We start from the raw sequence: 27686 nt of genomic DNA on the forward strand, positions 1-27686 counted from the left end.
AAATACACTGGGTAGCAATCTACTTAAAATCAGTGGTCAATCCTGTCTAAAGGTAGAAAAGATTATGTGTTTATATGAAACTGTAACAAAAATTCATTAGCATTGTCAAGAAAAACTTTTATATATAGATTTATATATATACAGATTTCTTCAAGAGAAGTATCCTGGTACACTGATATTTCAACACATCTATTCTATGTCCAAATACTGCTTCTCAGATGATCCAGGACATACATATATTCCCTCTCAAGTTGTGTAAAGTGACACATCAAAGAAGTTAAGACTTCCAGAAAGAAGTCAGAAGAATTCCCATTACATATGACTACTGTTTCAGTTTCATTAAAGCAGCGTCTTCCCAGGGAGGAGGTGTAATGAGACTGAACAAACCATTCATTACTGCCCCCATCTCTGGTCTTCAGCACTGTTTAGTATTGAACTCTATCAATCTACTTACTAAGATAGAAGATGTTTTAAGCTCTACAGTACCAATGAGTGGATTAAAAAAGAGAGAAAGAAAAAGAGACTCAAAACGTGAAAAAAGCATTACCTCGAAGGACACTTCTCAGATATATTTCCAAAAAACATTAATATATGAATATAAGCACAAGCCAAGATAAAGAAACCAGAGCAAGATTCACGATGCCTGTTATGTGCCTAGAACATAAGAGCCATTCAATAGTCAATACGCATCTGGGGCAGAAACCTTCAAGTCTTGAGAAGCAGGCATGGGGCATCCACAAACAAGACAGATATAATCCTGCTCTCTTGAGGCTTTCAGTCTAGAGAACAAATGCCTTTAAATGAAATAATATTTATAAATGTATGTTAACATTTTCATCTGTAACTTAGGGTCAGAGTATAAAGCTGCAAAATCTGATAAGTAAAACAGGGCTGTGGAATGTACTCAGAATTTCTTTTTTTTTCTTTTTTTTGGTGAGGAAGATTGTCCCTGAGCTAACATCTGTGCCAATCTTCCTCTACTTTGTATGTGGGTTGCCACCACAGCATGGCTTGACGAGCAGTTTGTAGGTCCATGCCTGGGATCCAAACCTGCAAACCCTGGGCCACTGAAGTGGAGCGAGTGAACTTAACCACTGTGCCACCAGGCCAGCCACTCAGAATTTCATTTTTTAAAAAAAATTAACCAAAATGCTACTGTCTCAGAGCCAGTCCGGTGGCACAGTGGTTAAGTTTGCACACGTTCTGCTTCGGTGGCCCAGGATTTGCTGGTTCATATCCTGGGCGCAGACCTACGCATTGCTTGTCAAGCCATGCTGTGGCATGTGTCCCACATATAAAGTAGAGGAAGATGGGCACAGATGTTAGTTTAGGGCTAGTCTTTCTCAGCAAAAAAGAGGAGGATAGCAGAAGATATTAGCTCAAGGCTAATCCTCCTCAAGAAAAAAAAAAAGATACTGCCTCCTAAGGGCAACTGAATTCACTTTAGCCAACAGGTACTGTGTGAATGGCTGGGGAGACAAAGACCAAAAAACTCACAACTTTTCATAAGCTAGTATCTCAAGGAGCTCACGATCTGTTAGGGAAGATAAATATGCAAACATTACATACCCTGTGATAAATGCATAAATGTACAGAAGTAGCTCAAAAGAAAGTGATTAACTTTTTTAGAGGTAGGAGTCAGAGACTTATGAACTAAGTTAGACTTTAAGGTCAAAGATTAGTAGAAAGACCACAGGGGACAAAAAAGCATTCTAGGCACCATGTATAATGTAAAGAAATAATGTGGGGGTTTCTGAAGAGTCAGGTGCAAGTGAGGAATCAGCAGGAGACAGGCTAGACAAGGACGCCAGGCTAAAATGCCTGGACTTCTTGCTCCAGCAAGAGAAAGTGACTTCAGAGTCTTAACCAAGGAAGTGATTTGGTAAAGAGAAGGAATCATTTTCATTTGATTGCGTCTGTTTTCTGAAAGAAGAATGAAGCAAGGAAATCAGCTGAGAGCAGTGACAAGGAAAGGGTCCCGAAGGTCAAGGCAAGAGGAGAAGACAAAATAGCTCCTTTGGAAAACGGCAAAGAGACTTCAGGAAGGAACTGGCAGCACTCATACTCACTAAAGTCACGTGATCTTCATGTCAAAGCTTAGCCTGAATGGTTCTGTCTGATACTCTCTAATAAGGTTCAGGTGCTTGGACGCAGATGCAGAATAGGTGGACTCTAGGGTTTAACTGGGTTGGGTGTTTTGCTGAGCAAGTATTATGTGGAGAGCAAAGGGCAAGGAGTTAAAGGTGTTTACAAGGAAATGTTTACAGAACTGGAGAAACCTACTTGAGGAAGGAAAGAAAGCCATGTGGAAGGTTGTAGTAAAAATGGGGTAGGTCAGTGAACAGAAGACTTGGATGGGTTCAAGGATAGAGCGTGGGTATTAATGTGAGCAAGCTGGAATCATAGGAAGCGATGGCCAGAGAGCAGGAGACTACAGAGGTTGAGATTTTAGAGGTAGCGAAAAAATTGCTGGCCCTCAGAAGGACAAGGAAATGAACAACAGGCTCAATTTCCCAAAAGTAATCCTAACAACTGTGGAGAAGCAAACGAGCTGGATGCCAGCGTTGTCGAGGAAGGAGGTGTGAAGGAAACTGATGGACCTTGGCGACCAGGAGGGGGGCTAGTGGGATGTAAAAGACTCATGACATGGGCTTTCAAGGTGCTGAGGTTGGTTGGTTTGGTTTTTTTAGGAAGATTAGCCCTGAGTTAATATCTACTGTCAATCCTCCTCTTTTTGCTGAGGAAGCTTGGCCCTGAGCTAACATCCGTGCCCATCTTCCTCTATTTTATATGTGGGATGCCTGCCACAGCATGGCCTCATAAGCAATGCACAGGTCTATGCTCGAGATCCAAACCGGCAAACCCTGGGCCCCTGAGGCTGAGCACGTGAACTTAACCGTTACACCACCAGGCCAGCCTCAAGGTGCTGAGGTTTTTGAAGAGGAACGGTTTGGAAGCAGCAGTGAGAAACACAGGTTTCTGCCTGCCCAACATCCTTCAGGTCTTAAAGAACGGGAGGACACGGGGATGTGGGTAAGAAGATCACCCCACTTGAGAGAGCTGCAGGGGAAGCAGTGTCTTGAGGAAACAATACGTTTTAGTTTCAGCAAGAAAGTGAAAAGTTCAGAGAAGGGGAGATGTCACAGAGGGACTGACTTGTATGTCAAACGTGCCTTTCTGTCTCCCATGGTATCTGGGAAATGTGGAGGACTAGACACTCGTTGACATGAATTGTCAGTTAATATTTACGTGGCGTCAACAGGCTATAACGCTACATGGTACTAGATCAAACTTCCAGTTATCTGCTCTCTTGTTATAATCACCACTGGCAGCGGGGTGGAGAAACACTGAAAATGCTGTTCTAAATTACAAAGAAAAGAACAAAATTTTATAGGAACCTTTACCAGAAATGTTACGTTGCATCTGGAAATCGAAGCTTTTCTTGGGGAATTCAATCCCATGTGTTAGAGCACTGAGTCCCGTGGTTGTGGTTCCTCCTTCCACACGTGTCTCATGCTACTCTGAACTACGACAGTGTTGGAAAGGCTTCACCACGCGATCCCAGGTGTCCTAACAAAACGTCACCTTATTGCAGGGGCTTTCTATTTTCAGGTTAGTTCTATTCTCTGACTATACAGTCATTTCCTTGGAGTCAAAAGTAGGCATTTAACAGTTTCTGACTGATTTAGTCTGGGAATGTCTACAGGAGTCACGTAATTCTAAGGCAGAGACAAACTGTCTACAGTACGAAGTATTATTTATCACTCAACAAGATCTTCAGAAGAATAATGACCTAAGGCTTAAAAAATACTCTGAAATTATTTTAACTATTCTTAAAGAGAAACCCTTATATGGGAAACAAAAAAAGCAAAGTTCTTTGTGTAGCTGAAAGAATATGCCCAAACAAAAAAGTAAACCCTACAATTTACCTCGATAGTAGGCCTTTGTTATTGCATCAAATTCCTCTTGACCTGCAGTATCCCATAACATCAGTCTGACATCTTCATCATTGACTCTGAAACAAGAGATGAATTTATTTCAAATGCAAAGGAAATGTCTTTAGTAATATAACTTTGTGTATATTTTTACTTTTCAAATCTGCAGGTATTACAACTACATTGTTAGCTTCACTCTGAAAAAGTCTGAGTACTTTTAAATGTTGATAAGGAAAGGGGGAATGTGTAACTTGACGCATGGTTTGGATTCACCCATCACGTTTTTCCTTTGACAACAGTCACAGACAGTGATGGCTCCAGGCCTGACAGGATAGGGAAGGGGGACGCCCTCAGGTCAGCGCTGCTCCTCCCATGGTGCCATTCAAAGGGGAGCTGCTACACTGGTGCACGGGTGCCAGAGTAAGAACAAAAAGGAAGGCAGCTCACCTGCGGGGTTGCCCTTTAACTCAAAAATTGACTCTACTTTGTCATGCAGTCCACCGTCTCATTCACAGTAGTCATGTTCTATAAAGGCCCTGCCGACACCGGAACCCGCGAATACTGAACCACTGCTCCCAGGGAAATACAGAGCTAGGTTCCTGCAAGTCCCTGGTTACATTCTTGTCCACCCATCAATATCTGACCTCGTTTTAGGTGTGCTTCTCTCTTTTTTTTTTGAGGAAGATTAGCCCTGGGCTAACATCTGATGCCAACCCTCCTCTGTTTGCTGAGGAAGACTGGCCCTGAGCTAACATCTGTGCCCATCTTCCTCTACTTTATATGTGGGATGCCTACCACAGCATGGCTTGCCAAGTGGTGCCATGTCCGCACCCGGGATCTGAACCGGCGAACCCAGGCCACCCAGAAGCAGAACATGTGCACTTAACCGCTGCACCACCGGGCCGGCCCCTAGGTGTACTTCTCTTTAAAGACACCATGTTTAATACACATTGTTAGTTCATTAACATTGAACTGCCTGAATGAAGCTTATCTAACACACAAATTTTCTCATAAGGCACATCCCAGCCTTCTTGCACTTGGGAACACTAGACAGCACTGTGCTTGGGGGCCATTTTAAACATCAAAATCACCAACAAAAAGCACAAAAACAGAACACCAAAAGGACACTTGTTTACGGTAAGAGAGATGAAACAAAAAGGAAGAGGCTTGCCTTGTTCAACCTAAGCTGGGAACGTGCGTGCAGGGCGACTCCAAATTTTTACTGCTCTGTGCATGTCCACAAATCACAATCAAAGCACAAATAAATTTTAGCAAATAGGTGAATTTGCAATACAGAATCTATGAATAATAAGCATCAACTCCATACTTAAAATATTAATTTGGTTCAGATAACAAATACAAAAAATAAACATCATCAAAACTTAAAATGAATCCTTTAAAAATATCTAAGAAAGGAAACAAATACAGAAGAATTTTTTTATAAAGAGGGTAATAGAATACAGATTAGAAATTCAACAATCTTTAAAACGATGAACACAATTATCCTTCATGCCGTCTGGCCTAGTTAAGACAGATTTGTTTAATGTTACTTATTTCTGTAATATATTTTAATTTGTCTCCTATCCTTAAAAGTTCTCAGGACTAACGGCAAAAAGTGTTACTTTGATGTGTTTCAGAACCCAACTGGATTTCCTGAAGTAAGATTTCCTTTTCACGGGAGTATTTAATCCTCCCAAATCTGCTCTCTCTTATTTCCTTAAAGTAAAAACAAATTATTAATTCTCTAACTTCTACACATCTTGCCCAGTTTTAAAAGGAGAAGAGACATTCTAAACAAAAGCATCCCATAATATGAGAGATGAAAACTATTCTGAGAGACAGGTAACTTTCCTTCCAAATAAAAGAGTGGATGGAAATCCCATGAGAGTCAAGCATATGTTTGGTTTAAGAAGTGCCCAAGATGTCACCAATAAACATAAAACAGACATAACATAGAAAAAGAGGGAGGTGGGTGCGAGTAGGAAAAAAGGAAAAACCATCAGAGAGTAAGGGGGAAAAAGACAGCAGAAGGATAACACGGGAATGATTGAGTGACGACCACTGTCTCTAAGCCACTGCCTGCCCGGGTGGAACTGTCATTAGTTACCACTATTCTGATGAAATTCTAGGATACAGTTCACCAATCAAAACTGAGCGGATAAAACGGCCAGGTACATACTGGATTTGTCGCTCCAAAAAATCAACTCCAATGGTTTTCTTGTAGTCTTTTGTGAAAATGCCTTTGCAGTATCGCTGAATCATACTTGATTTTCCGACTGCTCCATTCCCCACAACCACCATCTTGATGGCCACTTCCATATCTTCCTCCAACATTTTTGGAGTTGAAAAGGTTTCTGTACCAACTTTAATTCCAGTGATCAAAACGTCTCTCTCAAATCTGTGGTTTAAAACAAAATCATTTTTTCAAGACATAAAATTGTACAAAATAAGCTATAATTGTCTTATCAAGAAATACTTACACTGCATTGCAATAATTTGTTTCCATGATGGAGACCCCTCCCCACCCTGTGTAGATAATGCAAATTCTTTGAAAGGAGGGAAAATAACACATTCATTTTTGAATCCTTATCAATAGCACAATCTATGACATCCTGGTATCAATAATGCCTAGATTACCTCGTTCTACCTTTCACAGAAACTAAGACTGTGGGTGTTAGCTGAGGCCTGATTTAAAGTTGCCATTTCCTAGTTCTGTGCTGTTAGTGAAGTTATTGCTTAACCTCTTTAAGCTTCAGTTTCCTGAGGACATTTCCCTCACAGGACTGTTGATCAATGATACACATAAAGCACCCGAGTAGAGTCAAAGTTAAGCATTCAAAATTGGTAGGTTCATGCAACATAATAAATGCTCCATAATTACCACCAAACGGGCAAGAAATACAAAATTCAAGGAAACTGCTTTTCAACCTCACAGGGTATACCTAATGGCCCTAGAAAAGCACTCCAAAGAAAGGTTTTGTGTGGTAACGTGCAACCGTGTGGCAGCACTGGGTTCTTAGTTACGGGCTTCAGTGCTCAGGTTACAGCGAGTCCACTACAAATAAGCTTATACCACGTCCTTTCTCTAGTCTCAGGCTAGTTACAGCTATCATACAAGGAAAGTAAGAGAATGTGTACTGCTGGCATTTCAGGCTGAAAGAACAGAAAGTCAATTTCTTCTTAAAATTATTAGTTAAGTTCCAGCCTACTTAACGGTTATATTCCAGCTACCTTAACTGAAAATGCATCTATATGACCACCAGACAAAACACGTCTGAAATGTGAAGAGCGCTCCTTTCTTTGTCCCTAATGGAGTCTCAGTGATTGTCTCTAGGGCTTCACAAACTTGCATGATCATAAGAATCATCTAGGAGCACTTGTTAAGTATGGGTTCCAGGTCTCCACCTCAGATATAATTACATAATTTTTAAAAACTTAGAATATCAGAAGGAAAGAAAGAACATGGTAGGAGCAAAAACATAAGTAAACACAACAGACTTCTCCTGAGTGTTCTAAATTAGGTTTGGCAGTTGAAACAAAAATTAGAACACTGCCCAATGTGGTTTTCAATATAGAGAGAGACAATATTTAAGATGATTAATTATAAATGGGAGAGAGAAAAGGATGAAAGGGAGGTAAGGTTTCTATACTTCATGTGAACTGGTGAAATGTTGACAGGGATAGACTGTGATAAATTACTTACAATGTAATACCCAGAGCAACCACTAAAGAAGTTACACAAAGAGATCTACTCAAAAACACTACAGATAAAACAAAATGAAATTCTGAGAACACAAAGTATCAGAATCTAATTGACATTTATAGAACTGTCCACACAACAACAGCAGAACATACTTTTTTTCAAGCACCCACTGAACATATACCAAGATAGAACGTATTCTAGGCCATAAAACTAACCTCAACAAACTCAAAATAATGGAACCACAATGGAATCAAACTGGAAATCAGTAGCAGAAAAATAACAGGAAAATCTACAAACATTTGGAAACTAAAAACACAGACTTCTAAACAATCCGTGGGCCAAACAAGAAGCTCAAGAGAAATTTTAAAAAATAACTGAATGAAAATGAAAATACAACATGTCAAAATTTGTGAGACACATCTAATGAACTGTGGAGAGGGAAAATTTAGAGCAGTAAATGCTTAACTTAGAAAAGAAGAAAAGTCTCAAATCAGTAATCTAAGCTCCCACCTCAAGAAACTAGAAAAAGAAGAGCAAAATAAACCCAAAGCAAGCAAAAGGACGGAAATAATAAAGAGCAGAAATCAATGAAACGGAAAACAGAAAAATAGAGAAAATTATGAAACAAAAAGCTGGTGTTTTGAAAAGAACAAAAATATTGACAGACAGAAGAACAAGAGAACATAAATTACCAATTTCAGGACTGAAATAGGATCTATCACTACCGGCTGTGCAGACTCAAATGGACAACACAACAAACAACTCTACCCACACAAATCTGACAAATTAGATGACGGGGATCAATTCCTTGAAAAGCATTAACTGCAACAATTCACCCAATGTGAAATAGATAATTTAAATAGCCCTAATTATTAAGGAAATTGAATTTGTAACTTAAAAACTCAAAAAGAAATCTCCAGGCTCAGGTAATTTCCCTGGAAAATTCTACCAGACTTTTCAAGAATTAAAACCAATGATACACAATCTCTTCCAGAATATAGAACAGGAGGAAACGCTCTCCAACTTTCCTTTGTAAAGTCAGCATTATCTTCATACCAACACCACACAAAGACAATACAAAAAAGAAAACTAGACAAACATGTGCTCATGAACCCAAATGCAAAAATCCTCAACAAAATATTAGTAAACCGAATCCAGCAATATATATAAAGAATAACCAGGACTGAGTGGGCTTTATTCTGAGAATGCAAGGCTGGTTCAACACCCAAAAATCAATCAATGTAATCCACCACATTAACAGAGTAAAGAGGAAAAACCACATCACGTATCAACTGATGCAGAGGAAATATTCGACAAAATTCAACGTCCATTTGTGAGAAAAACTCTCAGCAAACTAGAAACTGAAGACAACTTCTTCAACCTGATAAAGGGCATGTATTTAAAAACCCTACAACTCACATCATATTTAACCCTGAAAGGCTGACAGCTTTCCCCCTTAGATTGAGTCCACTCTCACTACTCCCATTCACCACACACAAAGCTCTAGCCAGGGCAATAGACAACAAAAATAAAAATGCTTACAGATTAGGGAAAAAAGAAATAAAACCAGCTCTACTGACAGATGACATGATTGTGTAGAAAACGCCAAGGAATCAAAAAAAAAAAAATCCTGGAACTAATAAGTGAGTTTAGTAAGGACACAGGATACAAGAGCAACACACAATATGCTAAACTGTATTTCTATATCCTAACAATGTACAATTTGAAACCAAAAACTTTAAAATGACATTTACAACAGTTCCACAAAAATTAAATAATTTGGTATAAGTCTAACAAAATATGTACAGGATCTGTATGCTGAAAACTACCAAACGCTAATGAAACAAAGACCTAGATAAATGGAAACATATCATGTTCATAGACTGGAAGACTCAACCAAGTAAAAATAGCAATTCTCCCCAAATTGATCTATAGTTTAATGCAATCCCAAACCACTAGCAGGATTTTCTGAGTTAGAGATAGGCTGATTCTAAACTTTATACGGAAAGGCAAAGAAACCAGAGTAGCTAAAACAATTTTGAAAAAGAACTGAAGGAAATCATGCCACCGGACTTTAAGACAGTATAAAGCTATGTTAACCAATAAAGTATGATACTGGCAAAGAGAAAAATACATAATCAATGGAACAGACGAGAGGGTCCAAAAACAGACCCACACAAATACAGCCAATTAGTTTCTGATAAAGGTGCAAAAACAACTCAATGGAGAAAAGACAGTCTTTTCAACAAATGGAACAACTGGACATTCAGAGGCAAAAAAGTAACCCTTCACCTGAAACTCACACCTTCTACAAATAATTCAAAGCGGATCACAGATCTAAAGGTAAAACTACAGTATTTAGAAGAAAATTATTAGAAGGTGAAAATCTTCTTAACCTGGGGTTAGGCAGAGTTTAGACATGATAACAAAAGATCCACAAAAGGAAAAATGGATAAATTAGACTTCATCAAAATTAAAAACATTTGCTCTAGGAAAGACACCAGTAAAAGAATGAAAAGACAAGCTACAGACTGCAAGAAAATATATGCAAAATACATGTCTAACAAATAATTTGTATCCAGGACAAAGAACCCTCAAAACTCAACAAACGGTGGCAAACAACCCAATTAAAAAATGGGCAAAACTCTTGGCCAGACACTCACCAAAGATTAAATATGCCACATAAGCACACAAAAAGATATTCAACGTCTTCAGCCATTAGGTAAAAACACAACAGTGCATGCCTATTATAATGGCTAAACACAGAAATACTGACAATACCAAGTGCTAGGGAGGATGTGGAGCATCTCGGCTCTCACACCTTGCCGATGAGAATGTGAAATGACACAGCCACTGTGGAAATCAGTGCGACAGCTTCTTATAAAGTTAAACTTACTTTATGCAACACTGCAACCCCACCCATCGTAAGATCCTAGAGAAAGGAAAACTTATGTTCCCACAAAAACCTGCACATGAATGTTTATAGCAGCTCTACTCATAATCACCAAAACCCGGAAACAATCCAAGGGTCCTTCAGTGGGTGGATGCATAAACAAACTGCGGCACATCGCTCTAACGGAATACTGCTGAGCAATAAAAAAAGAAGAAACTGTTGATAGGAGCAACAACTTGGAGGAATCCCAGAGGCATTATGCTGAGTGAAAGAAGTCAGCACCAAAAGGTTACATATTGTCTGATTCCATTTACATGACATTCTGGAAAAGATCCGTAATTGCCAGGCGTCAGGGGTAAGAGAAAGGATGTAAAAGGATAGCATGAGTCTTTTGGAGGTGACAGAACTGTTCTATATCCTGACTGTCCTGCTGGTTGCACAAATCTAAAATTCACAGAACTGCGCACCCCCTAAAACTCAATTTTACCATATAATTAAAAAAGTAATAACATTTAAAGAAAAGAGTAGAATCAGATTTTAACACGGGCAGTCTGACTCTTGCGATTATCAGGCACTTCTCTACAGATCTAAAGAACGATATGAAAACAATCAAGTTCTCAGAAAATAAGCGTAATTTTGAGTACGATTATTAAAAAACTTGACAGTAATACTTTACATAAACGCTCTTTTCCCCAAATTTAAAGATTCTGCCAACTAGTGCAGTCTGATAAGTTAGAAAAGGAAAGGATGGGTTAACTCACTGATGAAAAGGGTGGTTTTTCTCCTAACAGCCTGTACTTTAGGACAGGTAGGATTACATTTATCAAAATTCTGAAAAACTTCTTGGGTTCAATGAAGTTATGTAGAAGCTGTTAGGAGTTACAGAAAACCTGGAGAAGTAAAGATCCCTTTTTCAGACTCCACTGTCGCCTCCCCAGATCCTGCTGGTACGAAACTTATCACCGTCTCGCACACCCTCAGGTTCTTCTGCCTGGGAGCTGCCGATGGCTCCTGGGATCTCCGAGTCAAGCAATTCTTGCCGCAGCTGAATTGGTCAATGGCACAGTGCCGTGAGGCTCATTCATATTCTAGCCGTCTCTGAGCAAAAAACCTGAGAAGGGTGGGGCGGCGGGGAAGGAGGGGCCCACCGCAGGGAGGAATGCCCGGGGTCTGAAAGCCAGGGTAGAGCCTGGGGCCCCCTCGGCGCCAAACCGAACCCGGCCCTGAGCGCCCGCGTCGGCCTCCCGCCGGCCTGGGCGGCCCCTTCCCAGCGGCGGGTGCGGGGAGGGCGAGAAGCCGGGGCTCGGCCGGGCTGCGGGCGCAGCGCCTCGCCGCGCTCCACCTCGCTCCTCCCGCCCGGGGGGCAAGCCAGGGACCCCCCACCCCGGCGACCGGCCTGCGGGGAGCTGCGAGGGGCGCTGCCGGCCCCTCCTCTCCTGGGAGCTGGGCTAGGCGGCCGGGCCGGGCATGGGAGCCCGGGCCTGGAGGCCCCCGCCCCGACGCCCCTGCCCAGTCCCCAGAGGACTGCACCTCCCGGGACCCCGGGCCGAGCGGGTCCTGCCCCAGCGGAGCCACCAGCCCCGGCAGAGGCGGTGAGCGCACCCCGCCGCCCCGCAGCGGGAGCCGCTACTCACCGTCCCCGCCCGCCGCGGACCCGCCGCCCGGAGACCGGCTCCTCCCGGTCGCGGCGCAACCACCGCCGCCGCCGCCTCCCGGCGCGCCAGCTGCCCCGGGGGACCGCCCGGCTGGCTCGCGCGCTCTCTCGCTCTCCTCAGAATGACTCCGATTTTTTAATGAACTTTATTGGCAGCCCGGGCTCGGAACAAGCGGCTCAGCGGCGGCTCCGCCGGGGGCGGCGGGGCGCGGGAGACTCGACGCCCCTCATCTGCGGAGCCGCCGCGCTGCGGAGCATGCGCCGGGCTCGGTCTGCGCCTGCGCCGCGCCGGCCCGCCCGCGCCAGCCCTGGTCTGGCTGGTCCGGGAGGGCGACTGCTCTGCGTTCCCCGCGCCTCCTGGGGGACCCCGGGGTGCAGTGGGGACGCCGGAGGCGGCAGGAGCTCCTGCATCGTGGACTCGAGCAAAGAGGAATTGACCAAAGAAGATCCGTGTAAGTTTCGCCTACACGGTGAACACGGTGCTCAGACTCGAGAGCGCTCAAAGGACTTGCCCCGCCTTGCACACGCACCTTATTTTCTTGCCTGGAGGACATCCAAGCGGCGGAGTGAGCAAAAATGTCGAGCAAAGTCGCAAACGCACTGTGTCCGCACGTTGTGGTGGACAGTGAGAAGCCCGAGATGGTTAATAATTCAGAGAACTAACCCCAAAACTAAAAGTTCCCCCAAAAGCAGTCCAAACTTTGTTTCAGTTGTTTTTATGTTTCAAAATAGACTAGAATAGGGCGGGAAATGGGAAATACCAAGTATTGGCGGGGATGTGGACTAACTGAATTCTTCTACCCTGCTGCTGGAATGTAAACTGGAACACCCCTTTAAGAAACAGTTTGGCACCATCTGCGGAAGGAGCACACCCTGTGACTCGACGGTTCCACGTCTACGGATCCAGCCCACAGAAAGGCGTCCTTACAGGTATCAGAATGCCCCCAGCTGCAGCTCTTGTAATAGCCCCCAAGTGGAAATAACCCCAAAGGCCATCAACAGTAGACTAAATTAACAAATTCCCACAGTGTTTGTATAACGGAATACTACACAGCAATGAGAACAATCTGCAACTACAGGCAACACCGTAGGTGAACTGTAGAAACGTAGAGTTGTGCATAAGAAAGACACAGAAGTACATGCTAAGTCCGATTTTATAAAGCACAAAAACAGGAAAAGTTATCCTAACAGCTAAAAGTTAGGATAATGGTTACCTTGGCGCAGAGGGGACAGTGACTGGGACAGCGGCTTCTAGGGTGCTAGTTCTTTATTGATCTTGGCGCTAGTTACACGTGTGTGTGCATTTGTGAATATTTACCAAACTGTATTATGTACATTTTTCTGTGTGTGAATTATACTTCACATGCAGTAATTTTTTAAGTTTAAAAATTTAGAAATTATTTCACCTGTAATAGCGGTACAGTTTTATAAATGTAAACTTTAATGATTATTCACAAATTTAATGTCAAGTAGCAAACCGATTTTACCTCTAGGATTTGGTTGGTAGTGCCCCTTAAACGTGAGTAATGTACTGACCCCCTTTAACAGAAAAGAAAAAGAACCGATTAAGAAATGGGCAAATCACTTAAATAGTCATTTCTCCAAAGAAGTTATGAGTGGCTACACGTATGTAGGTGGAAAGCAGTATCACTAGTCCTTAGGGAAACGCAAGTCAAAACCACAATGAGACACCACGTCACACCCAATTGGATGGCTGTTATAAAACAAAGAAACAACAGAAAATAAAGTTTGGTGAGGATGTCGAGAAATTGTGACCCTGGGGGCTGCAGTTGCTTCTTCTGAAGGACTGGCCACTGGGGGGAACTCAGTGGAGAGACCACCTTGGAACCGTTCTGTAAGGTTCTGCACAAGGTGTTCCCAAATAGCTAAGGCTACTTCAGACTGCTCCCACTTTTCCATTTCTCCCCTTTCCTTCCCTGAATTAGATACTGGGTCACAACCTGATGGTTTTTGAGGTACTCTTATTTTCCAAAAACCAAACCAAAATAAATGATGCCTGAAGATGTGATTCTCTGAAAACTGCTTTGGCACATGCCCCTCCTTGTTAGTTTTTTAATTTTTAATTGTGGTTAAAAAAATACAAATTTTCCCATCTTAACCATTTTTAAGTGTACAGTTCAGCAGCGTTAACTATATTTACACTGTTGTGTGTCTCCTCTTTTCTTAAATATTTATAAAGTAGCATTGCTGTTCTCTTCCTCTTGTGTTATTTGTGTTGCTCAGTAATAAAGATGAATAGCATTGCTTTACCACTGTCTGATTCAAATTTGAGAAAAAACTTCTTAAAGGGGACCCCCCAACGTCATTCCTTCTTTCCCCTCCTTCCTTTCCGTGTCTGTGGAATTCTTGGACATTCTCAGTGCAGTCCAGTCCACCTTTTATTTGACTCAAGGACACGGCAGAGATTCTGATGCTCCTTCTGAGAGAGAATGACAGCCTACGTGGAGACCTGGCCTTTTAAATCCTGCAGTTATGCTGTAGCAAAAAAGGCGATAGAATTAGCCCGAAGGGCTTTAGAGGAGATTTGATTCGCTGTAACTAGAAATGAGTTGCACAAATTATTTTAGGGAAAACATTCTGAAAGTTATATTTTTAACTCATTTAATGATTGTTTGAGTCTAGTACCTTTGCTGACCCAGCAGAAAATGTCCATGTCCTTTGCTAGCTGTTTGACTCTGTCTGACTCCAATGAGCTGAATACTTTTCCAGGATCATGAATTGTGGCTGAGTGGAAAGGAAAACATTAAAGGAAAATTAGAACACATTCTTAAGGAAGAAATCCTTGAACATTTTACTACTTAGACTACAAGTCTGCAAACACATGGGAATGCATTTGTGGGTATCAGGAAAAGCCTTGAAGAAACCACAGTATTGGTCTAGACAGTAATAATCTAATAGTCTACAGGATCAACAGACCATGCTGGAAAACGAATTTAATACTTTCTAGTCAGACCTCAGAATACTGTTCCAGGTCTTAAAAGTTGTTTCATCCTGAATCTATATAATGTGGAGTCATCCACCTTGCAGAGTCATTCATTCAAAAAAATATTTATTGTGCCAAGTACTGTGCTGGGCACTGGGTATTCAGTGATGGACAAAAGAGCCATGATTTATGCCTTTTTGGAGCGTATAGTCTGGTAAAGGAGACAAAAAAAGCATGTATGTGTCTGTTACCGGAAGGATAAATGAGTTAGATAGGTAAAGACTAGGCAGAAAAAGATTTTAAGTAGAGGGAGCAACAAGTACAGTGGCCTGAGGCAGGAAATAATTCAGTGGGTTTCAAGAATTGAAAGGGAGCTAGTGTGCAGAAATGAGGTGGAAAGTGGTGTTAAGATGAAGTAGTGAGGGAGGCAGGGGCAAGATCACAAAAACCTTGTGGATGACGTTACGCAATTTGGATTATATCTCAAGCATGCTGGGAAGCCTTTGAAGGATTTTTAGTGCAAGCATAAGGAGGTCCAGTTGAAAGACCCTTCTGGCTGCTGTGTAGTGGAAGCATGGAGTAGAGGAAAATGGGAATCAGTGGAAATGCTGGTCCACGTGAGACATGATGGTCCCTTAGACTGAGGTGGTAACAGAGGTGATTCAAAAAAGTCGATGAATTTGTTTTTAACTTTGGAGGCAGAATCTGTAGGACTTGGCTGTGGAGTAGGAATGAGAGGGAATGTCAAGGAGGACTCAGGTTTCTTGAATGATCACTTGAGATTCTGGCACCCAATTCCAACTTGTGGTTTTCTTTCCCCACACCACCAAGCAATTCTCCAACACCACTTAGTGTCCTATAATTCAACTCACAGGTTAAGGGCTCCGTCCTACAAGACTGCCCCCCACCCCACTTTGGATTCAAATCCCAAGTCCAGGTTGCCACCTGTGCTTCTGACCAGTTGGCTATAGATGGGAGGTTCCAATGACCTCTTCCTTGGGTTTGAATAATTTGCTAGAGTGGCTCACAGAACTTAGAGAAAGGTTTTACTTACTGGATCACTGGTTTATTATAAAAGTTATATATAAAAAAGTTTATATATGTTTATTATATATAAAAAAGTTAGATATAAAAAAGTTTATTATAAAAGTTATATATATAAAAATTTATATGTAACTCAGGAACAGCCAGATGGAAGAGATGCATAGGGCAAAGTATGGGGAAAGGACTCCAAACTTCCATGCCCTCTGAGCAGGCCACTCTCCCAGTGCTGTTCACCTATCCGCAAGCTCTCCAGGGTTTTATGGAGGCTTCATTACATAGGCATGATTGATTAAATCATTGGCCATTGGTGACTGAATTTGATCCCCAACCCACCCTCCCCTCCCAGGTTGGGGGTTAGACAAAAATTTCCGACCCTCTAATCACATGGTTGGTTCCCCTGGTCACTGGCCCCCATCCTTAGGTGATCTAGGGGCTTTCCAAAACACACTCTCATCACTTAGGAAATTTCAAGGTTTTTAGGAGCTCTGCTTTAGGAATGAACGGGGGCAAAGACTAAATATATATCCCTTATTATAAATCACAATATCACACCAGCTTGCTGATAGTGATTAAATGGAACTAGTTATAGCTTCTAGCCAGTGTGAGTCAGGGAATAGGCAGTTCATTCTAGATTCTTTTTCTGTTCATCACAGATTGTTCTTATCTCATGTGGGCTACTCTGTACCATCATATACATGTTACCAAACCAGGTTCGTTTTTGCCTGTCACCCGGAAAGCCAAACACGGAGACGACGAGATTGTGCGTAGAGAGGGTTTAATCACAAGGCAGCCAAGCGAGGGAGTGAGAGAACGAGTTTCAAATCTGCCTCCTCGGAAAATGCGGACTCAGGGATATTTATGGGGTAGGGGGCAAGGTGGTCTGAAGTGTGGAGATAGATCATTGTAGGTGAGATAGTTGATGATCTGTGCAGGCGTAGTCAGACTTTATGCCTCTTCATAAGACACATGTTCACAAAATGGTGCCTTAGCGTGATCTGAGGGTGGAGTTTTTAGCCTCTTGATGTCAAAAGGTTGCTTATCAGGCCTAGTTGATGGGTTGGTGGTCTCAACCAGCTGAACTGGACAAGAAGGTCCTAATTCCTGAAAAACAGCTCACACGCCCATTACCATGGTGACCCAGGCTCCAGGGAGATGTTATCTATAGGAACCCAGTGGGAGTCAGCCAGCATATTGCCTAAACAGCGCGGTTGACAATGGGCAAGTGAAAAACTAAAAGCTAAAGAAAAAAAACTTTAGTTGCTAGCTACCAAATCATCAATGGGTAACTGTTTACTGGTTTCATACACTTTTGAATTTAGGATGGTTATCCATGAAGGAATTATTAGAACATAAACATCTTTCTTTTTTTTCTTCACTGCCCAAGTCTTTCTCATATATACGTTTGCTTTTGTTGAAATAGTTTGCTGAGAGATCTCCTCTCTGAAAGTGCTGGGCTATTGGGCAACTCTCTGATTTTTGAGGACTTCACTGATGGTACCTAAGAGTGCACCTGTGTGACTTCTTCCTTGTACATCTATTGGAACATTTGTTTAAGACATCACTTGAGTGATCTGGCAGCTAATGCATTTTCAAGAGCTTATTCACAATCAGCATTTTGTCATCCATTCCTTAATTTAAATTCTTAGAGCTCTCATAAAAATAAGTAGGGGAATATATGATTAACCCTACTTTTAGATGCAAATGAAGTAGACAAAGGTCACATGCCCCACAGGTAGATTCGGCTGCAAGAATGCAGTTCTCTTGATGGCCAATTATGAATTCAAACTCATCCACTTGTCCATTTCCTGGATTTGCAATTATTAAGTCACTTAACATGGTGGGAAAATGTTCTCCTTATGCTAACAAACAATCAATACTTGATGCCCACAACAGAATTTTTTTTCCTCTCAAGTATAGTCCTTTCTACATTAATCAGTGATTGGGGTTTCATGCCTGAAGCTATTTTAAAAATTGAATTGCTGTCAACCTGAGAGACAAAAAGAAATGGATTGGGGGTGGGTTGGGTTATAGAAATGAAGAGAGAATTGATTCAAAGATGAGATACACATGACAATATTATACTGGTACTCGGTGTGGTACACGAGGGTCCCAGATAGGGGTAGTTTTATTATTCGAAAGCCGGTATCGCAATGGAATGCACAGAAATATCTCCAAATGGACACATCTCCAGAAATGCCAATGGCATTGCCAATGATATATCTTTTTTTCTCTAGTTGCTTTTAAGAATTTTTCGTCATCCATACTGTTCTGTAGTGTTTGAGTGTGAATTACTTTTATTTTACATACAGTATTTGGTGTGCTACTTCAATCATGTCTTCCTTCAATTCTGGAAAATTCTCAGCCATTACCTCTTCAAATATTGCCTCCAACCTGTTCTTTCTATTTTCTTCTTCTAGAACGCCTATTAGCAGAAGTTGACCCGTAACTTCTTTTATATTTTTCATATCTTCATCTTATGGCTTCATTATGTGTGATGACAAGTTTACTAATTTCCTCTCCAGGTGTTTCTATCCTGCAGTTTAAATTTGTTCATTGAGCTTTTAATTACAGTAACTATCTTTTTTAAATCTCCAGATGTTCACTGTTCTGTTAAACAAAAACACTGTTTTGTTTTTGTGATCTCTATTCTTTTTTCCTAGAGTCAAATTGTTGTATTCATTATGCTTTTTAATCTGTCTTGCATTGCTGTAATTATTTGGAACATTATTATTTCAGTCCCTTTCAGATTGTTCAGTTATTTTGAATTCTCTTTCTTTGTTGCATTTGATGACTTTCCCTCATCAGGCCCCCTTTTGTCATTTGTAATTCAGGAATGTGAACTCATCTTCACTGTTTTCCGTGGGACTTCCATGAGCTCAGCCCTGTACAGTGGTTTGATATCTGCTTTTGATGTTGGCTTTTTCCAAAACCAGGGCTTCAGAATATTCATGGATCTGGGACCAGCATTCACGTTAAATTCTCAGCTTGTAATTCCCACGTCTCATAGAGAGTATGAATTCAGAAACCGTCCCCACCTATGACGTAGGTTTGGGGCTTGATTCTTCCCAGAAACTTTTGCCCCATTCAGAACCCTAGAGGATGGCAAGCTTCCTTGCTGCTTCTCTGTTCTACTGGACAGAATTTTTCCAGCTCCCTTTTCACAGCTTTGGTGGTTCTTCTTGATGTCAGTGTCTCACTTCCAGCTCCGTCTTTCCTCTAGACCAGGGCACGTCTTCAGTCCCTTGGGGAGATTAAAGCCTCTGTTTTGAGCCTCAGGTGTGGCACTTTCCCAGACTGCTAAGGCTTTCTTTCTCTTGGTTTAGGCTCTGTATTCTTTCTTTGTTGTTACAGTTTATCCAGCTGTATGTATTTATCTAAGCTTGTCAAGTCTATGTATATATAGTGAGAGGGTTGATATCAGCTCAGTTACAGGAACAGGAAGTCTTGCTTTATTTTCTGTACCAAGTTAATTCTGGTCTGAGCCCTCTGTTGCTAGGGTTGTAAGATACCCAGTATCGGTTTTTAAATTAGGAGTTCCCTTCCCTTCTCAGTTGCACAAGAGTTGTGAGAGGCTTGCACAGTTTGGAAGACAGAGGTCTTTCCTCTGGCATTCAGTCAATTGTAATCATCACTGAGATGTGCATTGCCTAAATTCATTGAGTCTATTTGAATAAATCCACATCCTTAATGCCAGATTTGGTCATAAGTATCTTCCATCAATCTCTAGGAAGCTAATTCAATCTTTTCAATTCTAAGGACCCACCTCTTGGTGAGAATGCTAGGGACATTTGAAAATGTGTAGGTGCATTTTTGGGGGGTTACCTTAATGTCTAGGGTATGCTATTGTTCTTTAGTGCCTAGAAACCAGGGATACCCAAGGAAGCCTGTGCAAAAAGGCTGTAAGACTTCTTTCTGAGAAGGATTATCTATTCCATCCATCTCTGGGATGGTCCACCTTATCCTCTTTGAAGGACTGTACTCAAAATTTTTTTACTTCTTTTCTAGGTGTCTTACTGCTGGCTGCCATAACAAAATACTGTAGACTGGGTGGCTTCAGCAACAGGAATTCATTTCTCACAGTTCTGGAGACTGGGAGGTCTAAGACGTTTTGAATTGATATCTCTGGAGAACTTTCAGATATATTCTGGTCTTATTGCAATTTTGTCTCAGGGAAATTTTCTAGGACGGCTTTATATAGATGGGCTATGCATTTTATGTTTCCTTTTTTCCTCATTTCTGAGAGTAAGAATGACATGTTTATTTCTTTATCCAACATTACGAGTGCCATAATGTGTAAAGCATTATGAAGGCTACAAAGAGACATGAAATATTGTTCCTGAATATATTTAATCTCTGGGTTTCACATAGACTATATGCTATATTAAAAATTAAACTAGTTTTTATAATTGTAAAAGTACAAGATGCACCTGGTAAAGATACCAACTCTACACAAAATGGGATAAAACAAGCAGCGAGTGTCTATCCTCTCCAAACACCTTTGCCTGATTGTTGTCCCACTTCCAGCGTAACATCTAACAATGTCTTATGTATTCTCCCAGAATTTTTTAATGTAGAAATAAACGTTTATACGTGATTCTCTACCAAATGCTGTCCACTTCTGAATAATGGAAAGGCATTCTCTTCGATTTGAAGGATAGCCTAAACTTCATTCAAACGCAGATGAATGGTTCACTAAGCCAGGGTGGGGAGAACGGCTGGTCTAGGGTCTCTGTAATGTATCTGGACTCACAGAATTTCATTGATGATAAGAGTTAAAAATTTGCAAAGAGGTAAAAACTGCAAAAAATCAGGATGTAAAGTTATGTTTTCCTTCTCGTGTAGACCTCCAGAAAGAACCGGCCCTGCTGCAAGCTTGATTTGGGCCCAGTGAGGTTGATTCTGAACTTCTGACCTCTAGAACGATAAGGTAATAAATTTGCGTTGTTTTAAAACACTAGGCTTGTAGTAATTATTACAGCAACAATAGAAAACTAATAGCTTCCTATGATAATGACTATTCCTATTATTATTATTGCTATAAGAATAAAATTAGTTCCCATTAATTTAATGTTTACTCTATGGTAGTAACTATTTCAAGTAGGTAGCAAACAATATTTTAATCTTTACAACAACTCTATGAAGGTGAGTATTAGTATTCCCTCCTTTTTTTTTAATGGGGGAAGAAAATGAAGATTTGAGAGATAAAGTACATTTGTCAAAGTCACCTGCTATTTAGTGGCAAAGCCATTTTCTGCCACATTTTAAAACTAATGTGTTCATGTAGCCTAGACATCAGAAAATCTGCTGTCTTTCGTTACACTTTACAATCTAATATATATAGTGGTTTTGATACTGTTTTATAGATGCAATTAGATTTTATGAAGGAGTGCTGTAAACATTTTCAGCATATAAATGTTCTAATATAATGTTATTATTGATTTCCTACTGATTTGATGCCTTTGTTTTAAAAAGAAAATTAAAATAACAGAGACTAATTATTTATTGTTTTCAGTCAAAAGTCCAATTTCTCGGGGCCAGCCTGGTGGTGCAGTGGTTAAGTGTGCACATTCTGCTTCGGTGGCCTGGGGTTCACTGATTCAGATCCCGGATGCAGACATGGCACCGCTTGGCAAGCCATGCTGTGGCAGGCATCCCACATATAAAGTAGAAGAAGATGGGCATGGATGTTAGCTCAGGGCCAGTCTTCCTCAGCAAGAAGAGCAGAATTGGCAGCAGCAGTTAGCTCAAGGCTTATCTTCCTCAAAAAAAAAAAAGTCCAATTTCTCGCCTAAATTATTGGGAGAGAAGTATCCTAATAGACTAGTTCAATGATGTTTTCAATGTATTCTTGTTTTATGGTTTCATCCCCCAAAATTAAGGAATTAAAAAATATGAAGAAAAGCTTTTAAATTGGGATTATATACTTAGTAAGAAAAAAGAAATAAATTAACCACTTCCAAGTACATTATAAAAGGCTGATATAAAGGGAATTCTGACCAGCCATTTTTAATTAAAGTAGATGATCAAAGTTGAAGGCCTTAGCTTGGTTATGTTGATTATTAAATGCTGAAATCACCTAATGAAGATAGTGAGCAATCTCCATAAATGAAAATAGTAAATAAAAACATAGATTGTTATCCATGCTGAATGCCAACTTGGATGTGGAAGTTGTCATAAAAAGCTTTTTATTTTCCCAATTTCTTACATCTCTTAGGATTTGATTTTTCATATATTTAAGTGACAGATTCACTTAAATTTTTTTTTATTTTTAACTGGTTAAGAGAAATCAAAGGCTGAATCTGCTTTCTCCTTGCTTTTTGTATTGTCCTATGTGTAACTCCTGTATAAGTCTTATCAGAGTCCATCTTTGTGCTATTATTAAATGTGTACATATTTCATCTCTTATAATTAAAAAATGTTCTTCAAAGTTTTCTACTTCTAAAACAGTAATGAGGCTATTTTGCTCTTCTGTTAGATTCTGTGAGGAAAAAAATGTCATACCGTCTTGAAATTTCCTATCATGACTTTTACAAGGATTATAAATTACACTAATTAGAGTAGATTATAAACAAAATTTTTAAATTAAAATATGTAATACTTATTGCTGAGAGAAATTAAAGAAGCCTTAAATGGAGAGAGAGATTATGTTCATGATTGGAACACTCAGTATTGTCTCGTTGTCACTTCTCTCCAAATTGATCTATAGATTCAATACTTCCAATCAAAATCTCAGCAGGCTGTTTTGTTGAAAATTTCAAGCTGATCTAAAATTTATGCAAAGAACCTAAGAGAACCAAAACAATTTTTTCAAACAAAGTTGAAGAACCAAGACTCTCTGATTTTAAGACTTTCAATAAAGCTACAGTAAAGGAGACATATAGATCATTGAAACAGAGTAGAATCCAGAAATAGACCAGCACAAATATGGTCAACTGATTTTCAACAAAGACTCCAAAACGATCCAGTGGAGAAAGGGAAAATAGTGCTGGAATAACTGGATATCTATATGGAAAAAAAAAAATTTCAGGCCTTATCTCACACTGTACTCAAAAAGTAATCTGTGATGGACTATAAACCTAAATGTAAAAGCTAAAACTCTGAGGCTTCTAGAAGAAAACAGAAGAGACTATCTTCATGACGTTAGGGCAAGCAAATATGTCTTAGCAGCCAGAAAGCACTGACTGTAAAAGAAAATACTACTCAACTGGGCATAATAAAAATTTAAAACTTCTACTCATCAAAAGACGTGGTTAAGGAAATGAATAGACAAGTCACAGACTGGGAGAAAATATTTGTAATAATCACATCTGATGAAGAACTTAGACCTGATGAGGCACTTGTATAAAAAACACCTAGAACTCGTTTATAAAAAGACAAATCACCAAAGTAAAAATGGGCAAAATACTTTGACAAACACTTCAAAATGAAAGGTATATGAATGGGCAATAAGTACATGGAAAAGTGCTCAGCATCATTAGCCATCAGGGAAATGCAAATTAATACAACAATAAGATACCATCACACAGCTCTAGGATGGTTAAAATTAACGACTGACAACACCAAATATAGAGGCAGAGCAAATGGAACTCTGGTTCAACATTTTGGAAAACTCTTTGGCAATTTCTTGTAAAACTAAAGAGATACCATCTCTATGACCTAACAATTTACTTCTAGGTATTTGCTCCAGAGAAATAAAATCTTATATGTATAAAAAGAGTTGTACAAGAATGTCCATAGCAGCTTTATTTGTATTAACCTCAAACTGAAAATAATGCAAATATCCACCAACAGATGAATAGTTAGACAAATTGTAACGTATAACTATAGTTCATAAAATGAACTACCATTCATCATTAAAAGGAAGAAATTATTAATGTACAAAACAACATCAATGAATCTCAAAAGCTTTATGCTGAATGAAATAAGTCTGGCACAAAAGAGTGGGTACTGTATAATTTCGTTGATATGAAGTTCCAGAATAGGCAAATCTAGTCTAAGAGAAAAAAGTCAGAACAATGGTTGCCTCTGGGAGCATGCATTGACACGGAAAAGGCACGAGAGAATGTTCTTGGGTGAGGGACATATTCTATATGTTTGTATGCGTACGCGTTACACAGCTATACGCATTTGTCAAAACTCGTTGAATTATACACTTAATATCTGTATATTTCACTGTGTGTAGATTATACTTTAATAAAAAATTAGAAAAATAATGTTGTGCTTCTTTTCTGGGACACCACGTTGGTAATAGGAATTATACCTTAATTAATAATCCTTTGGGACTACTTCTAATAAGGATGATGGCTTACGCACTGACATTTGGATATCCTTTATGGAAACTGACCAAAATAGCCAATGGAATATAAAATTGAGGAACAACTGGAGAAGTAAATAGTCTCCAAAGGTGGCCCCCAAATAATTCTGCCCCTCCCTGTACATGCATGCAGCTCCTTCTGTTAGAAAGGAGATGTTATGTCTCCTTCTCTTGAATCTGATCTGGGGCTGTAACTGCTTTGTCCAGTTGAATGCAGAGAAGTAATGATCCAGGACCTCTTAGCCCAGGCATTAATAAGCCTTCTGCTTCCTCCCTCTGAAACCCGGGAGCCACACCATGAGGAAACTTAAGCAGTCAAGTGGAAAGGCCCATGTAGTAAAGAATAAAGGCTTCCAACAAACAGGTCCCACTGAGCTCCCATGTGACAGCACCAACCTGGAGCCACCTTGGAAATGGATCCCCAAGCCTCAGTCAAACCAAACTCACTAGTGCCCCATGGAACAGAGGGGAGCTGCCCCATTGAGCTCTGCCCAAATTGCAAAATCACAAGCAAGTAAATGATTATTGTTTGAAGTTGCTAAATTTGGGGGTTGTGTTTTACATAGCAATTGATAAAACAACGTGCGTTAGTACTGGGATATGAAGAAAAATTCCATCCGCATGCCACAAATTTCAAGGAATCTCTCTCAGTTAGCATATATGGAACCACATCAAAGGAAAACATGTAGGGCTTGCTCATAATTCCGTTCCGGAGGAAGGAGTCCTGGGCTTTGAGATAAGTAGAGGAAATTCTGGTGAAATGCTTCATACAATCCCTTTAGGACTTCGTTTGGGATTGCATAAACATTAGAGATTTATTTGGGGGAAAATGTCATCTTTGTCATATTGAATCTTCCTATTAAGGAACATCATAGTATCGCTTTATTTACTCAAGTCTGTGTGTATGTGTGTGTGTGTGTTTGTCAGTAAACTTTTTGAAATTTGTTAACTTTTCTGTTGTTCATCCTAACAGAGTATCTATATTGATCCAGTATTGGGATTTGAAATGAGCTGTGTTGGAGATTATCTGGGTCCTTGGGCAAATCTTTTGGTCCCTTGGAAGAAAGGGTAAATGCCCTTATTTTCTGTGGTGATTTTGTAGGATTTAGCGTATAAATAGCCTATCTGAGGTGGGGAGGAAGCATCTCAGAGAATTCCACTCATGTGCCAGTTGGTTGCTTCTCAAGTTCTGCTCCTTGGCGCTGTCCCTGCCGTACCTTCCCACACTCACCCTGCGACAGGCATCAGTGCTCTCTTTAGAGGTCCACAGCATCCATCCTCTTCCTGCTCCGCTTCACAAGGGTGGGCTTGATGAGCGCTGTGCTGGTGGGGCCTCCTGCTGACAGCCCCGCAGCTCTGCCACTTCCACCCACAGCGTGGGGATCTGGGTTCTGTGATGGACAGCGTTTACTTATTTCCCAAGCATATTTTTCCTCTTTCATTTATTGAATTGCAGGCTGCTCAGTTTTTCCCCAGTCTAGTCCTGTTTGCACTTTGTCTTGTAGAAATTTCTCTGGTCTATACCTTCTCTTTTTCCATCCCCGAAACAAAATTGTTCCTATTTTTATATTACACTGGTTATTTCAATGGCTTTTGAAAGGATGAAAATCATCCTGAAATGCAAAGTTTCGGAATTATGTTTCTTAAGCAGATATCTGATTTTAAACAGATCTTAATGGCGCTCCGTAAAAATCCAAATATCTCAGCTTAGCATTCAGAGCTCCCCAAAGTTTCACTCCAGCTCACCTCTTCACTCTGTGCTTTCATTTGTCTGATATTTTGACCATTACATTTTTAGAACATACCGACAGTTTGCCATCGTGGGCCTTTTAAATTGATTTCCTGACCTGAAAAGTCCATTCATTTATCGTATAGTTATTGAGTGCCTTCCATATACCACACGTTGTAAATAGTAGAATTTTTTTTAAACCAATCATGATTAAAACCTTGGAGGAAAACATTTTCTTTGATCAAAATTATATTTTATTTGTCTAGATGTTTAAAAATATCAAATTTTGAACAGTGACAAAGTAACAGGCAAAGCCTGTCTATTGACACACGAGCTGAGTTAGTGCCGCTGGTTCATATGTAAGGAAGTGAGCTAGACCGTTATCCTGAACCAGATCGTAACGCACTGGGAGGTGGAGGCATACCAGTGTCAGCTAACAGGAGTTAAGAGTCAGGGCAATAACACTGAAAGAGTCTGTAGGTTTGGAATGAAGAATAAGTCCATAAATACTAACTGGAAACAGACAGAATATCAAGAGATATGGTGGATTCTGTCTTTGATCAATTATAGGTGCTATGTGCTATAGACTGAATGTTTGTGTCCCCGCCTAAATTCATATATTACAATCCTCACCTCCAATGTGATGGTATTAGGAAGTGGGGCCTTTGGGAGGTGATTTGGTCATGAGAACAGTCTCCTCATACATGAGATTAGTGGCCTTCTAAAAGAGACCCCAGAGAGCTCACTTGCTCTTTCTGCCATGTGAGGACACTGCAAGAGGATGACTGCCTGTGAACCAGGAAGAAGGCTCTCGCCAGACACCAGATCTGCCGGTGTCATGATCTTGGACTTTCCAGGCTCCAGAACTGTGAGAAATAATTTTTGTTGTTTAAACCATTCTATAGTGTTTTGTTATGGCAGCTGGAACGGACTATGATAGAAAATTGGTACCGAGAAGTGGGGTGCTGCTGTAACAAATACCTAAGAATGTGGAAGTACCTTTGGAACTGGGTGATGGGTAGAGGCTGGAAGAATTGTGAAGTGCACGTTACAAAAGTCTATATTGCCGTGAGTAGACTGTTTAGGGTGATTCTGGTGGGAGCTCAGAGAGAAAAGAGGAGAGCTGTAGAGAAAGCCTCCATTTTCTTGGAGAATATCTAAGCTGTCACGAACAGAATGTTGGTAGAATTATGGACAGTAAAGGCCATTCTGGTGTGGTCTCAGACAGACATGAGGAATATGGTTTTGGAAACTGGAGGAAAGGCAATATTTGTTATGAAGCGGCAAGAATTTGGCTGAATTGTGTTCGTGTTCTACTGTTTTGTTCTAACTTCCACATTCCCAACTTGTCCCCTTGCCTCTAGCTTCCACCTTTCATCCATCCTACACATTGCTGCCAGAATGATCTCCCTAAATAAAATTGGAAGACCTTCTGCTTAACAGCCTTGAATAACTCTTCATTGCCCTGTT

General features: G+C 40.5%; 1 protein-coding gene across 4 annotated transcripts in view; it reads right to left on the reverse strand.

Moving 5' to 3' along the window:
• The window catches only part of RAB23 (RAB23, member RAS oncogene family), a 30913-nt gene extending 18010 nt beyond the window's left edge, over positions 1 to 12903 (reverse strand). Inside the window, exons 1-3 of one of the 4 annotated variants that reach the window (XM_070586359.1) lie at positions 12716 to 12903; positions 6115 to 6333; positions 3930 to 4015 (exon numbers count right to left, since the gene is read on the reverse strand). In XM_070586359.1, coding sequence (XP_070442460.1) covers positions 3930 to 4015; positions 6115 to 6269 — 241 coding nt within the window. In that variant the 5' untranslated portion in view covers positions 6270 to 6333; positions 12716 to 12903. Of the gene's footprint in view, positions 1 to 3929; positions 4016 to 6114; positions 6334 to 11292; positions 11811 to 12165; positions 12300 to 12715 lie in introns of those variants that run through there. The other 3 variants (XM_070586358.1, XM_008517710.2, XM_070586360.1) reach the window with 3 other exon arrangements.
• Positions 12904 to 27686: the final 14783 nt, after the last annotated feature.

This window comes from Equus przewalskii, chromosome 19 (genome assembly GCF_037783145.1).
Source record: "Equus przewalskii isolate Varuska chromosome 19, EquPr2, whole genome shotgun sequence".
In the NCBI taxonomy this organism is placed as follows: domain Eukaryota; kingdom Metazoa; phylum Chordata; class Mammalia; order Perissodactyla; family Equidae; genus Equus; species Equus przewalskii.